Source organism: Podarcis liolepis (genome assembly GCF_965112155.1).
Source record: "Podarcis liolepis genome assembly, chromosome: 5".
In the NCBI taxonomy this organism is placed as follows: Eukaryota; Metazoa; Chordata; class Lepidosauria; order Squamata; family Lacertidae; genus Podarcis; species Podarcis liolepis.
This window is the reverse complement of record NC_139556.1, coordinates 2,217,822-2,233,044: the sequence shown is the minus strand read 5'-3', so window position 1 is coordinate 2,233,044 and position 15,223 is coordinate 2,217,822. Positions and strand designations below refer to the sequence as shown.

Sequence of the window (15,223 nt, the reverse complement as noted above, 5' to 3'; positions counted from 1 at the left end):
CCAACCACCTTAGGCACTCCGCTTCAGATTTGTGTAGGGTTTACTCCTCAGCCTTTTCTTCTCCTGAAGATGTCCCACAAGGTAGGATATGTAAACAACAACAGCAACCAGAACCAAATTTCTCCCCCAACCTAACCTGAGCTGACTGGAGCATGAAGTTCACTGTAACAGGTGGTGGACTGCTGACTGCCGACTGCACTCCATATGGGCTGCACCTGGATAACCTGCACATCACTCCCTCTGATTTCAGCCCCATGTGGCTGAGTGCCAACAGCAATGTGGCCAAAACACTGATAAATTGAGCTCACAGTCTTTTCACCCTAAAACAAAATATAAATTCGTCTTATCCACAAAGCTTTCTCAGTTTCAGCCACCCAACAGGCTGTTCTTTTTGGTTTTCACTGCAGAACCAGGTGTCAGAAACCCTCTTCTTATCTGCTATAAATCCTTCAATGGAGGCTTTTAAGCAGAAGTCAGATGGCCGTCTGTCACGGATGCCTTAGTTGAGATCCCTGCATTGCAGGGGGTTGGATTGGATGACCCTGGTTCTGTGATTCCATGATTCCATGCAGAGATGCCTGGCAGAAATGCCTACCCAGAACCTCTCCTGCAAGTACATTGCCCCCGCCCCCCCCCCCCCAGTGTGGGTCCAAGAAGGGACAGGGGAGCCAGTGACCCTGCACAGAGAAGAATAAAAATGTAGTGTTGGAAGTGACCCCAAGAGTCATCTAGTCCATCTCCCTGCAATTAAACCTTTTATTTCTGAATTTTTATTCTTTGGAAATCTTTTAAAGCCAGATTCAAATTTGGTTCCTTGTTAGTTGGAATTATGTTTGCAAACCAAATCTAGTATTACCATGATTATATATATACACTTAAATCAAAAGACATTAATAAAACATACACATAAAATCATTTAAGAAACATGGTCTCTCCATACACAGAGTTCTGCAGCTGTATTAACCCAGCTGATGGACACTTCTTCCTCTATTTCAAAATACATACAGAAAATCTTTCCATTGTACTGGCTCATTTTAAATTTGTCACAACCCTCCACTAGTCAAATCTGCAGTAATTTGGAAAAGATGCAGGAAAATGCCTGCAAAATGCCTCCATTCTTTCTCCTATGTAAAACACTTTCTAATTTGCCTAACTTGTAGGGAATATCTGGGAATATCTGGCCCCAAACTGCAGTCTCAAAAACAAGGGGTATTAATTTTTCAGGTAGACTACTTCTAATCAATGCACTTCTGAACACAGAAGTAGGTTGCTGATGCCGCCAAATTTGGGTCCATCTGGGCCCATATCTTCTCCCAATCAGCTTTATGCCAAGTTGGAAAAGTGCCAATTCCATGTCTCAACTGTAGATTTCCTGGGTTACAGACTCATGCCTGAGGGGGTGCACAAGGATCCCGCTAAGGTGCAGAGCGTGGGTTTGTGGCAGGAACCCCAAACAAAGAAGGACTTGCAGAGATTCTTGGGGTTTGCAAACTACTACCGTAAGTTTGTGCTGGCCTATTCAAGGCTGACTACACCTCTCACAGATTGTTTGAAGGGCAATAAGTCCTTCCAGTGTCACGCAGAGGCGTGACAAGCGTCTGAATGGCTCAAAACCATGTTCTCTTCGGAGGTATACCTAGCACATGGCTGGCCGCTGATAATGGAAACGGATGCTTCTGACAGGGCAGTGGGTGTGGTGCTGCTGCAGTCAGACCCAGATGGCAACCTCTTTCTGTGCGCCTTCCACTCTAGGAAGTGACTCCTTCTGAGCAGAACTACACCATTTCGGAGAAGGAACTTATAGCTATCAAGGAAGCCTTTGAAATGTGAAGACACTTCCTGGAAGGGCAAGGCACCAGGTAGAGTTGCACACTGACCATCGTGATCTAGAGTATTGGCAGACGACAAGGCGTTTGAATCAGAGGCAGATTCGCTGGGTGCAGTTCTTTGCCAGGTTTGATTTCAGAGTCCAGGCAGTCAGAATCAGGGGGTGGATGCCTTTCTAAGAAGCTGGAATATCAGGGCGAGGAACCAGTCTCTGTATGTAGACATATCTTGAAGCCGACACAGCTGCAACTGGCTGCAGGATCGGTGGGGGATGAAGCAGACTTCCAACGGCAGACCTGAGAGGATGCCTTCGCCAGAGGCATGGAGACGCCAATGAGGCAGAGGGCTTCTCTGAGAAAGAGGGACTATTGTACAAAGGAGAAGCTCTTTATGTTCCAGTGGGTGACCGTGACCTTAGAGCCAAGGCCTTGCGTCAATGTCATGATAACCCTACAGTGGATCACTTCGGACAGCACAAGACATTATACCAGGTGACACGGCAAATTTGGTGGCCAAGAGTAAGAGAGGAGGTGAAGGAAGAAGTGTGAGCCTGTGAGACTTGTCAACAGGCAAAGGGGCCCAAAGAAGCACCAGCAGGGTTGCTACAACCGTTAACTACCCCACAAGGGCCTTGGGAAACCATTGCTATGGACTTCATAACGGATCTACTGAAGTCGCAGCAGCAGACAGTATTCTGAGTAGTAGTGGACTTGTTCACCAAATGGCACCCTTTGTGCCTTGTAAGAGACTCCCAACAGCCCAAGAAACAGAACAGCTCTTCATAGACCATGTGTTCAGTTGCATGGACTTTCACTCCAAGTGATTTCAGATTGCGGACCCAATTCACCTCGCAGTTCTGGAAGAAACTCATGCAGTTACTCAAGGTGGAGTTGTGCCTTTCCTCTGCCAGACACCCCAAGACTAATAAAGAGCTGGAGAGAACTAACTCTACATTCCAACAATACCTTCGCTGTTACGTAAACTACCAACAAGACGATTGGGTAGCCAAGCTCCCTTTGGCAGAGTTCACAAACAATAACGCCCTTCATGTTTCAACTCAGCAGACCCCCTTCTTTGCTAGCTATGGATATCATCCTCGTTCCTTTCCATCACCAACCAACACCTTGTCAGTGCCAGCCGCAGAAGAATTTGTAGAGGAGTTGGCAGCCATCCAGGAGTTACTAAAGGAGCGTCTGGACTGTGCAAATGAGGCCTATAAGAAGGCAGCAGATGCTCACTGGCAGCCTGGCAGTGAGATCAAGGTGGGGGATCAAGTGTGGTTGTCAACACGCGATTTGCAAAAAGGCAGGTGCAAGAAATTAGATCATCAGAGAGTGGGTCCATTTGAAGTGATAGACCAGATTAATCCTGTGATTTTTAGACTTCAGTTGCCTGTATCCATGAAGATTCACCCCATGTCCCACAGATCACTGTTGTCACCAGTGGTGCCTGCGCACCAGTACCAGACTCCTAAGGAAGCTCCTCCACCTCCTGTCATAGTGGAAGGAAAGGAGGAATACGAAGTAGAGCAAATCCTAGACTCTTGATGGCAATGGGAAAAAGTTGCAGTACCTAATTGGGTGGAAGGGGTATGGGCCAGCAGAAAGATTGTGGGAGTATGCAGAGCATGTGCATGCACCAGAATTGTGAAAGGCATTTCATGCAAGCCACCCCCATAGACCCAAGCCAGTGGGGTGGAAGAAGGAGGAGAGCTCGGGGGGGGGGGGTGATGTCAGGGATCGTGCTGAGGAGGAATGGTGGGAGTCTCCCCTTCCCCCTTCTCCTGACCAGGATCATGGATCTTCCCAGGAGCAGTGGGACAGTACAGATTTGGAACAATGGTTTGCAGAGGGACATAGATCAGAAGACAGAAGCTGGGAGGAACTGGGTGGTGAACAGCTAAGAGAAGAACTGGGAGAGAGAAAGTTAACAGACTCTCTTTCGCTGGAAAGTGTACACCCGCTCAGCCCAAGGTCAAGGAGAGAAGATAAGGCGGCAGCAGAGAAAGCAAAGTGGTTGCGTGATCAGGTTGCAAGACGCGGAGGTGATGTGGATGACGAGGGGGAAAGTGAGTGGTATCCTTAATTGGGAGCACCTTCATTCCTAGAAATGGATTCTTTGTTCTCTCTCTATGATCATTAAAGCTTCTAACTGGTAAGAGACTCCTTTCACTTTGTTCTGTTTATCTACTGCCAAAGGGTGGGGGAGGAAGCCGAGTCCCTGAAGCCTGACACAGAACTACCAACAAACAAGGAAATGATACGAGTGAAATGAGACACTGGAAAGAATCCAACCCCCAAAACCTCAAATCAATCAAAGCTGATAAAACAGAAGTAATACCACCAAAAATACTAAATTGAATAAATAAGCCCGGCCGAAATAAAACAAAACCACAAGCAGTACAGAAACAAGCCAAGCCAAGCCAAAGGAAAAGTGTTAGGGTAAGAATTAGGTTAAGTGTTATGGTTAGGGTAGAATCATAATTAGGGTTAGGGTGAGAATGAGGGTTACGGTTAGCGTTATGGTTAGGGTTAAGCTTATTGTAAGGATAAGGTTTAGGGTTGGGGTTAGAATTATGCATAGGGTCAGGATTAGAATTACAGTTTGGGTTCGAGTAAGCCACTGGAAAAGAAACAATATCACCAGAATCCCAAAATAAAGCAAGACTCCCGATGCAGTATATTTGATAAACCCAAAACAAGAAAAACAAGCAGAAACAAGGAAACTAGTAGAAAAGCAAAAAGCAATTGTAATGAAGCAGGAATAAAAGAAACACAACAAGTTTTAGTGTTAGGATTAGAATTGGGGTTAGGGTTATGATTAGAAGTACAATAAGGGTAAGTGTTAGGGTTAGAATGAGGATTAAGGTTAGGGTTAAAATTAGTGTCCAGGTTAGTTTTAGAATTTAAGTTACGGTTAGGGTTAGAATGAGGGTTAGGGTTAGTCAGTGCTCCCCCCCCCCCAAAAAATGTTTAGGGGTACTCTCATTTTCCTACTCATATTGAAATACTGCCCCTCAATGAGGCCAAACTCCCCCTGCGTCCCCCCCAGAAAAAAGCACTGGTGTTAGCATTACAGTTAGGGTTATGGTTAGTTTTAGCGAGCTGGTGGAGGAGCACGACCACGAGCTGACCACCCAGGAGCTGGTCGAACTGCAGGCAGAGGCTGCGCAGGAGCAGGCCTCACTGGAAGAGGAGGAAGCAACTGAGGAACGGCTGTCCTCCAAAGAACTGAGGGACATTTGCCAGAAGTGGAAGGATGTGCAGGCTTTTGCACAGCGGCACCACCTTGACAAGCACGTGGCACATGACCTTGTGAACACTTTTGATACGAGGGTCATGTCGCCTTTCAGGGAGCTGCTGAAAAGGCGGATGAAGCAGCAGACCATGGACAGGTTCTTCAGCAAGAAGCAAAGAGTGGAAGAGGAACCTTCTTCGAGTTGTCCCCCAGAGTCTTAGAAAATGTACTGTACACTTTGTTGATTTTTAAATGTTTTTCTGTCATGTTTAGAAACTTATTGTTCCTTCAATTTTTGAAATGCTCTTTACAGTATGTGTGACTTTAAAGAGCAATTAATAAACTCTTGTTGTACCAAATTTGGCTTTGGACTTTTTCTGACCATAGGAACGCATTAATTGATCTTCAATGCATTCCTATGGGAATTCGTGATTCGCAAGACGAAAAATTCGCTAGACGAAAAAACTCGCGGAACGAATTAATTTCGTCTTGCGAGGCACCACTGTAATTCTGTATACATAGAGTTCTCCAAATATAAATTGCTATAGCATTTCACTTTTAAACAGAGAGGCACTTGACCACCCAAGTTCAAAAGGCTAGTAGAGTGCTCCACCTCAGGGCGACAACGAGAATATGTGATTCTATTGCTGCCCCCCCCCCAGATTTCTCTTCTGCCCCCCCACCCAATCACAGTCTGAGGCGACAGAGCATGCTTAGTCAATCCTCATAGAGTTCTCGCCCCCCTCCCCCATTAGGCTTTCCCCCAAAGGTATGTGTGTGCAGGATTACCGACCAAAATCATACTCTGCCAACCACACATAGTCCTCCAGTTGGAGCCTGTCCATTATTACTTCCTCAGGCTCTGTTCCTGCAAAAGACAGTTCAGGCACTGGGGCCTGTCTTATATATTCTTTTGTGAAGACACTTTATTTGTCCTAATTGTACTAGATCTCAAAATGCTAATTTGCCCTTTCGGTCTGAAGGTCTTTCCGAGATATTAATTTGAAAACATAGCCTGATATCTTTACTTAGTTTATCTGTAGTTTTCGGATACAATTTTTAACTAACCTCTTTCTACTATCTTTGAATATGGATTTTTGAAATTACGTTTTGTAATTCAGACTGCATATGAAAATTGTACATGATGGATTGTTGTTTCCTAAGAGACGGATTCTTTCCCCTCTCTTTTTGTTTTTCTGTACATTTAAAAACTAACAAATGTTGAAGGTCAAAAAAGAAATCATGGGAGCCCTAAAAAGTCTTCCAGCAGGCTTACCACACACAGACATTCTGCCAGTATTTAAGACTTTAGTAAATTATCATTGCAGATAGGGGGTGGCTACAGCAGCTCTTCTCTATAGTGACATCTTCACTATGAAAAGCCATTCCCTATGGAAAAGAAGTCTGCTGCATTTATGTATGATATCCATATCTGCAGATCTATTCTTGCTACAGGTGCAGCCTCTTAAAGCTCATTTTATTGCTTCCATCTTGCAGTGTTTCAATGAAATTGAATGAGAAGTTAAAGTATAGCACATACTTCAGGGAAAGATGTTCACTGTACACACCAGTTTGGCTCTTTTGTCATTTCAGGTTTATAAGCTCTTATTAACTAACTAACTAACTAGAGCCCTTCAGCCAAGGATCACAGGGTAGGTTACAATATAAAACACAAAACATAGTAACGAAGAAAAACAATAACCCCTCCACAGTGTAAAAGGCATAGATCATTTAATTAGCCATATGTAAGTTCCTGTGTCCTGTCAATATAATAAATTTATCTTCCATTCAATTTTATTATAAAAAAATCAACATTTTATTTGTTACAACTCCACGTATAGTAATAATTGAAAAGGGGGGATGGGAACTTTGTACAAGGGTTATGTACAGTTTGCGCGTAAAGCACTTTTATTTTACAATTCAAAAAGAAGTGTTAGTGAATGAGTGAGTAGGGTTGACCAAATGTTGGTCATTATAACAAATACATCCTTGCAAAGCACCACCATACATAAGTCTATGACCACACTAATTGGATTTTAAAGACAGTGAAATAAAGATAAAAATTACAAGATGTGAGCATTTAAAATATTAAAAGCAGCACCAGATCCTTCACTTTGCAAACAAGGCTTGTTCAGCTTATGGTGGCTTGTATCTTCATATGTGAAAATATACTGACTCCATCGCTTCCCCAGTTTGACTGAAGGCAATGATAGATTTGACTGGAAGATTCCCCTGCCTTGTTGTTTTAGGCCTCTGGGCCAGCATCCCTTTAACCTCTTTTTGGCACCCAATGCTTCTACTGCAACAGTGAACTCTCCTCCACTCCCCCCTCAAAAAAAAACTCTTTTATTTTCCATTTTAAAGTTTAAAATGGATGCCAGACAAAAATGTCCTTAACATGGTTTAGGCCGACACCAAGTATTTTCAAGACAAAAATTGCCCTCCTTAATGAAAACTGCCATAAATGGACAGAGACAAATAAATTTCAGAGTGCCTGTGCTCGCACACAGATTTTGGAGTTATCACTTTACCTGCAAACATCACAAGTACAGTTTTATGAAACTCAGTCATTCCTGTTAACAGGTGCTTTCCACCAATTAACAACTAACAGATTTCACCCTGTAGCATGTAACAGAATGGTAGCTTATCTGTGTGCTGAAAGGCCCACTTTTTTCAGTCCCATTGATTGCAATGGGAAAGACTGAAACATACATATTTCTGTCCCCCTGAAATCAATGGAAATAAAAAAATGCACCTACAGTTTCTATGCACATTTACTTAAACATCCCGTTAGTAGTGGGATGCATGTTGTATAGTTTTGCATGCTTTCTGTTTTGTAATTGTGACCTATGGTTTGGATCATTCCACTTCCCATTTGGCTTTAAAAAAAAAATTCTAAATCTCTTAAATAAAAAGTAGCATTCATGACTGATTGTCATCATGCATCCCCCAGTCTAATTTTAGTAAAAACAAACAAACCCAGAGACTTTAAAAGTAGTCTCATACATAAAAACTTTGTTTACTGCATCTAGAAACTATGTTTAAATAGCTTTCTGTAGAACTCGTTCACTGGGAACCCAGTTAAATAAATATAAATATTTTTTCTGTGGCTGTAAAATAATTTAATGTAGAGTACTGTTTTTGCAATTAAAGCTAAATGATACTATATCTGTTCCTATCAAGCATACAGGTGCTCATCATGGTTGCTTTTCTGATAATTATTTCAGAAAGGCTTTACTAGAGAAAGATTAACTTGACTTTCTGACTTTATCTTGCCAAAACAGAATTGGAAAAGGCTACAATCAGGAAGTTTAGAAATACCTTTTGCAAATGTCTATTAGACAGGTGTTTATTTTAAAAATGCTTGTCAAATGTGAACACTTGGTAACTGAAACACAAATAATATTGATTATATGGAATGCTATGGTCTCTGCCTGACCAAGGATTGTCTTCGCATGGTGGCGAATGGATGCTGCCCATGCATCCTAAGAGAAGGACCTGCGGGATCAGACCAAGAGCCCACCCAGCCCAGCATCCTGTTTCTCACAGTGGCTAACCAGATGCCTCTGCAGTCAGCATATAACCAACAGGACTTGACATATAAAGTCTTAATGGTTATATGCTGACATAATAATCTAGCCACTGACAGCCTCCCTGGGTTTGTCCAATTCCCCTTGAAAGCAGTCAGTTGGTGGCCATCACCACATCTTGTGGTACCAAACTCCATAACCTGTGACCTGGCTGCCCTTTGCATAGGCCCATATGCACAAGAAGCCTGTCCACACAATCTTTCATAAAATTGTGGGGATAATATGGGGAAGGATCCTGATAGCTAATGAAAACTATGGACAAACTGGAAAACAGAAGCCAGGAGAAAGTTTTCTGTTGGGTGTAAATGGCCTCCTAAGTGAAAGCAGCTCCTTGGTTCAGGGAACAAAAAGTGACTGACTACTACCTCTCTACCTCTGGTGAAGAGTTAAACTCAAAACACGTTAGGCTGAAGAAACTGGGAGAGCACCCGCAAATAAATGTAATTTTCTCCTGTGACTTTGGATGCCTCCACCCTGTATTTCTTTCTAGCCAAGCCTTCTCCCTGATTCTTGGTGGTGGAAAGCCCTTCTGTTGCTATAGGCAAAACATGGGTAATGATGAACAGAGCAAGTTACAGGGAAAGTCAAGCCAAGAGACTGCACAGAGGTGGAGGAAATGGTGCAAGTCAAGCCGACAAGCTGGGCACCCAGATGGTTTCATTCTATTCTTTTTATTTTATTATATTATATTATTGCACTTTCAATTTTACAAACAAGAACAAAGATTCTATTCTTAGTGCTCTTGCTCATCTTCAAATGTAAATTCAACTCTTTGATTGATTTGTTTTAGTATGCAACTGTTGATCTACAGAGATGCGAAACAGCTTATCCTTGGCTTGACTCAAGATAGCATTTGCTCTAAGTTAGTGGCTTTCTTTCCAGGGTTTGTCCTGTGTGCACCACAAAAAATTGACAGTTATCTGTCATCTAAATGAATTTGCACAGGAGGCAAGAAATCTTGGCTCCATCACTGAAAGAAGATAGCACAGCACAGCATAAGCTCAACCACCTTGTAAAAGAAATTGGCACAAATACACACTTTGCAAGAAGAAGATTGTTGCCAACGCAGTACAAACATTTGGATTGAGATAAAGCAACGCAATATTCTGAATTCCCCAGTGCAATTTTATATGGGCTAATTCCCAGTCAGAATGGTGTTCACTTAAAGATGTCAACAATGAACGGTCACTTCCCACCAGCAGTACAGCCTCTGTTCAACCTCAAATATTCTTCCCAGATTAGGTACTGCATGAAGTTTCCTTATTCTGCAACTTCCAGGTGATCCCAGGTAAATATTTTCTGTTCAAAATGGACAGCTAGATAACTTCCAAGTTTGTGAAATGAAGCTCCTGTAATTTAGCACTTTTTTTGGGGGGGGTGTAGAAATGTACAAGCTAGCCTTTGAAACCAAAGTCTAATTCCAAAATTTGGCCTGAAATCCTGACAAGCATAACGTTGGAAGCAAATTTCAATTAACTCATTTAAGTTTACTTCCATGTCAATGCACTTAGGTCTAGAATACAAATAGATTTCCTTTAAAGCTTCTTCAGGCACATAGTGTACATCCATTAGATTTCCAAATGCCAAGGTTGCTCATGGAGTTGAAATAAAAGTGAGCTTCTGAGAATGAAATGGAACAGTGCACAAGTTAGCAAAAAAGAAAAAAACATGAAAGTTACAGATTCAAAGGCAGGTCATGTTTGGAGCCTGAAAACTTTCAGACATAAAAGGGCTTCTTTTATACAGCAGTTGTGGCTGCCATGCCCATGCTGATATTATACTAGTATTTCCTACATGACACAAAGCATGAAATTGTGATTTATTTCTAAATACAATATGAGGAGGCTCTAAGGAGGAGTAGCCCATTGCAACTTTCCGGGACATGTCTGTTCTGTATTCCCAAGTTTTTGAAAACACACATCTCAATTTTGTGTTTTTCTCATTTAGTTCAGCATCCAATGTGGTAATGCAGGTGCAGTCATGGCTAATATGATTTCCACAAAATGTATGAAACAGCTCTTAGTGAAAATAATGGGATTTCCTGACATCTATTTACAATCAGTGTAACAATACTATTATTTTTATTCTAGCAGAAAGGCTCTGTAGCCTCTTTGTGATAGTTGTCCAAGTTCCAAAGCCTGAACTTCAGAAAAGCCTTTTCACATGTTGATTTCTTGCCAGCATGTAAAGCTACCATAAAATGAAGCCCTGGCACCCCTTTCAAATCAGGGAAGGGTTGTAGAGAAAATGAAACTAACTAGATAGATAGATAACAAAATACTTTGGCAAAGAATGATGGTAAAAAAACCTGTTGTTCACACTAGTTTATGCTTAAGAACTGAATTTCTGCCATAGAAGAGGAAGTGGAAATCACACTGCAAAGAGTGGGTTACTTAACTTCAACAGGAAGACGTGTTTCAAACAACCAAGGAGGTCCAGAGTGCACCCTGAATGAAAAACGCTTAAATGTTTCCTAATAAAGAAAAATATCATTTTAAAATATATATGTAAGCATTGTATACTGCGGTATTCACTAGACACTGAAAGTACTGCAAGAACATAACATTTCATTTACATTAAACTAAGAACTGAAAGTAAAATTTTATAGTTTATAAATATGACATCTAGATGATGATGATGATGTCATTATATTTTTATACAACAACACCTTTCCTGGGCACTGAAACATTTTAAAGAGCTGGCAGGAAAAGGTATTCAGGTATAATTACCCTTGTCTTTATGATGGGAATAGCTCTGACCTGGTAGAACATAATCCTATTGTACTGCCAGGAAAGGAAGGGGGGGGGAGACTCCTCTCACACACATGCACCCACACACACTTACATATTCACAAAAGGCCCATTCATTCTTTACTCAGCTCCAAAGAGTTAACAGGGTGGTGGAACTAGGAACAGTCCTCAAGTTTGTGCACTCCTTCTCTTGATTCTCTTACAGCAGACAGATGCTAACAAAGAGACCTTCCTGGCCCTGCAAAATGGAGCAGGGAGACATAAGGGAAGAAGTAAGCAAGCTCGAGGCCCACTCCTTATTCTCCTCTCAGGAGGTTATTGTGGCACCCAATAAACAGCCACAATCCACTGAACACCTATATTGTTCTTTTTAGCACACACAGAGAGACTTGAAACATAACCACAACCAAGAAAATGACAGAACACCTAGAAAGGGACAAACGCAGAAATGATGCAACTTGGCTACTTCAGAAAATGTGAATTAAACAAAAAGGTGCCATTTTCAAAAGTGTATAAGCATCCATGATTTCACTTCTGAGAATAAAGCCCTTTATGTACCATTAGTTATCTGTCCGGTTTATGTACCATTAGTTATCAGTTTTCTTCAGCTTTAATTTGAATTGCTGGTCCATCAGAGCAAATGCCAGAGGTTATTCAGCTCTTTGAAGAGGTTTATATATACTGCTTTCGGGTCGGTTCCCTTAGTTCTATTCCTTGTCAAAAGCTCTTTTCTTCTCCTTTTTGGTGTTTGGCTCATTGAACAGCAACACAACCTTGATCCTTCTATTTCCCTATGTGCTCAGTCACTTCACAAATTTTAAGGCATCTTCTTGTGTTCCATTTGGAAAAATAAACAACAAACTTCGTATACAAATTTTAAAATTTTCTTATGGCACAAAGCAGCAAACTGTTTTAGGAAAATATATAAATAACCTTCTCTCTCTCCCCACCCCCTTTCTGTACAAGATATATGCAATATAACCCCCACCCTCATTTAATAATTTTCAGCTGTACACACTATAGCCTGCCTCATGCCCTCCCCCCTCTTGATAAGGACAGTTAGTATTTACACTGGTGGGTTGGAGGCAGTCAAAGGAGGGAGGGAGTCTCTCATGAGGAGTCTGTGCAAGGAGAAGGGGGCGGTGGATAGAGGTGATGAGAGTAACTCCGTTCTGTGTATGGAGATGGTGGGCAGCTCTCATAGTTCTCCTCTGCCGATAAGTACTGGCTGCGTGGTGTGGGCGGTGGGGGTACAGGCTCAGAATCATAGTTCAAATCACTGGTGTAACCCTTTCCCACAGTTGCCATCACTCTACGGCTGGGGGCGTAGTCACTGTCACAAACATCTGTGCTGCATGGTGTAGTGGGAGGGGCAAAATGCCGGTAGCTGTATGGCCTGTAACTGGGATGGGAAGGGAAAAAAGAGTTAGGAAGGAAAGACGCATCAACATTTGAAAGGAATCTCAGATTTCCTTGACCATGCAACATGCCAATATGATCAGTAGGCAAAGGGTTGTTTTTGTGGGTGTGGGTGTTTCTTGCAACATGCCGTTGATGCAATAAAAGTGCATTGGTGGCTGACTGATATTGCACCATCCACACATCAATTTCACTTTATTAGTTGTCCTGCAATGGTTCCCCAATGTTAGAGCACTACAGCACTACTGCCATCTGGAAGGGAAACATGTGCCCAACAAAGGCAGCAACATAACCCAGAACATTTCATAGAATCACAAAAAAAAAAAAAGCTAAATTGACGGGGTTTACCCAAACCATCTGCACGGACAAAGAGAAGGAGGTCCAAAGGGAAAAGAGAGACAGGGCCGTTTCCAGAAAGCAGCGGGGTATTCCCTCCTCACTCCAAAGCTTTCACGATCGCCTCATTGGCTTCCACGCTGATCTGCGCTTCCGCCTTTGCCGCTTCGTCGGAGGCGGACGCCAGCTGCGACAGGGCCTTCTCCAGGTTCGACTTGGCTGTTGCAGCATCGAGCTGATCCAACATCGCCACTTCCTCAGCAAGGAGCTGGACTGAAGAATCTGCGTTCACTGTGATAGAGCCGCTGCTAATGAAGTATTTTGTGGAAGAGCCGTCCTCAGCATAAACCGTCACAACTCCAGGCTTCAGGACTTGCAAGGTGGGAACATGGGCGGCCAAGATGCCGAAGGACCCACTCAGCGTGGGGACGTCGACTTGCTTCACGTTGGCCGCATTGTAGTAAACCTGGGAGGGCGAGGCGAAGGTGAAGGCCATCTGGGCCTGCCCGGCAGGAGCGGCCTCGGCATAGTGCCTGGCGTGGGCCCGGGAGCCCAGGGCCCAGGCGCGGCGGGCGAGGAAGCGGCCGAGAGGGAGCATGGCGACGCCAAGGGCACAGCGGAGACCAGCAGCGGGGAAGGAAGGCGCCGGGAGAAGCCTGGGACTACAGGTCCCGGCATGCACCGCGCCGAGCGGAAGCCCATAGAATCACAGAGTTGGAAGCGACCCTGAGCATCATCTAGTACAACCCTCTGCAATGCAGGAATATGCAGCTGTCCCTTACAGGGATCAAACCTTGGCGTTATCAGGACCATGCTCTAACCAACTGAGCTATCAGAGCTATTTCTGGTATAAAAAGTTATTAACACAACAAATAATTATGAATGCACAATAAAAAGACATTTTGGAAAAGTCCAAACACATTTTAAGTTTTTCTCCTTAGACAGCTTTTGCATTAAATGAAAAATGAAGGCAGCTCCCTGTGTAGCCTCCACAGTGCAAGGCAAGACCTGCTTTGCATGACATTTCAGTAAATCTTATTTGCTCAGGGAGTAGTATATTCATTCACTTCTTCTGCCTTCCATTTTGATACTGTCCTGGCTCGGGAAACATATATGCACACCCCAAAAGACAACCATGGGCTTACAAATATTGGGAATTAAAGGTGCCTTTGATTCACTGCTAAGAAAGCAGCTGGCACAGGGGCAAGCTTGTAAACAGCACCCTGTAAGCCAGGGCCGTCTCTAGATGGAGTTTTGTGAAGTGGGAGGAGGACCCTTTTCTTTCTGTGTGACATTTGTGTACTACAAATGACTACATGCACACCATGTATGGAGTAAAAATGTTTGTGGGCTAGACAGGTTTAGTAGACTTATTTGAAATGCCACACTACAGTGCCATTGAATGCAAATAATAAAATTACCTGTACGATCGATGGGTAGATGGACTATTTGAAGAATAACCAAATTCCATAGTGTAATGTGAACGCTCAGTAGCTGGTGATGGAGGAGGATTCAAAATCTTTTGAGAGAGAGGGAGAGGAGGGGAGACAATTTTAACAGAACCATAACAAAGTTTAAAAGCAATATTTTAAGCACAGCAGTAGTAAGCCAATCCTTAGTAAGCGCAGCACTAGCTTCTACCATTTAGTATGTATTTTGGAAACTTGTTTGTGCGCACTAGTTTGTTAAACCACCTAGAGTTGGAATAAAGGTGAGAAAGGAGCAGCAAAACCACTGGAAAAACATGGAAGATTAGGCCTGCAGTCAGTTCCTTATGACACCTCATAATATATTGTAACCATTTTGACAGTCGCTGAGATCAAGGAGCAGGTTTTTGTCTACTGTTGAACACCATTTTGAATCACGACTGAACCTTTCAAAAGTGTACTGATTTTTAATTTTTTTGGTTTCTTAGAATTTTGAGCAGTGTCATATATATTTACTTAATTAAATTTATACACTGCTTGATTGTAAAAAAACCCAAAACCCTCAAAGCTATAAAACAATAAAATTGAGAAAAAACACAACCATACTTTAAAACATACAAAAGTTAAAATACTAAAA

At 42.7% G+C, this 15,223-nt stretch overlaps 2 protein-coding genes across 5 annotated transcripts in view; both read right to left on the bottom strand.

Annotated features, from left to right (window-relative positions):
- Positions 1-6,856: 6,856 nt before the first annotated feature.
- The window catches only part of LRP6 (LDL receptor related protein 6), a 107,777-nt gene continuing 99,410 nt past the window's right edge, over positions 6,857-15,223 (bottom strand). For 3 of the 4 annotated variants that reach the window (XM_083503314.1, XM_083503315.1, XM_083503316.1), the window contains 2 exons: positions 14,581-14,678; positions 6,857-12,806 (listed from right to left, as the gene is read on the bottom strand). In XM_083503314.1, coding sequence (XP_083359440.1) covers positions 12,515-12,806; positions 14,581-14,678 — 390 coding nt within the window. In that variant the 3' untranslated portion in view covers positions 6,857-12,514. The remainder of the gene's footprint in view (positions 12,807-14,580; positions 14,679-15,223) is intronic. The other variant, XR_014526256.1, reaches the window with a different exon arrangement.
- On the bottom strand, positions 13,154-13,816 carry LOC310707034 (ATP synthase subunit delta, mitochondrial-like). Its single transcript, XM_083503627.1, has one exon. The coding sequence runs from the start codon at positions 13,755-13,757 to the stop codon at positions 13,260-13,262; it is 498 nt and encodes a 165-aa protein (XP_083359753.1). The 5' UTR covers positions 13,758-13,816; the 3' UTR covers positions 13,154-13,259.

Bases quoted from the DNA above. Each gene is read 5' to 3' on its own strand.
- LOC310707034 (XM_083503627.1), bottom strand. From the start codon at position 13,757: ATGCTCCCTCTCGGCCGCTTCCTCGCCCGCCGCGCCTGGGCCCTGGGC.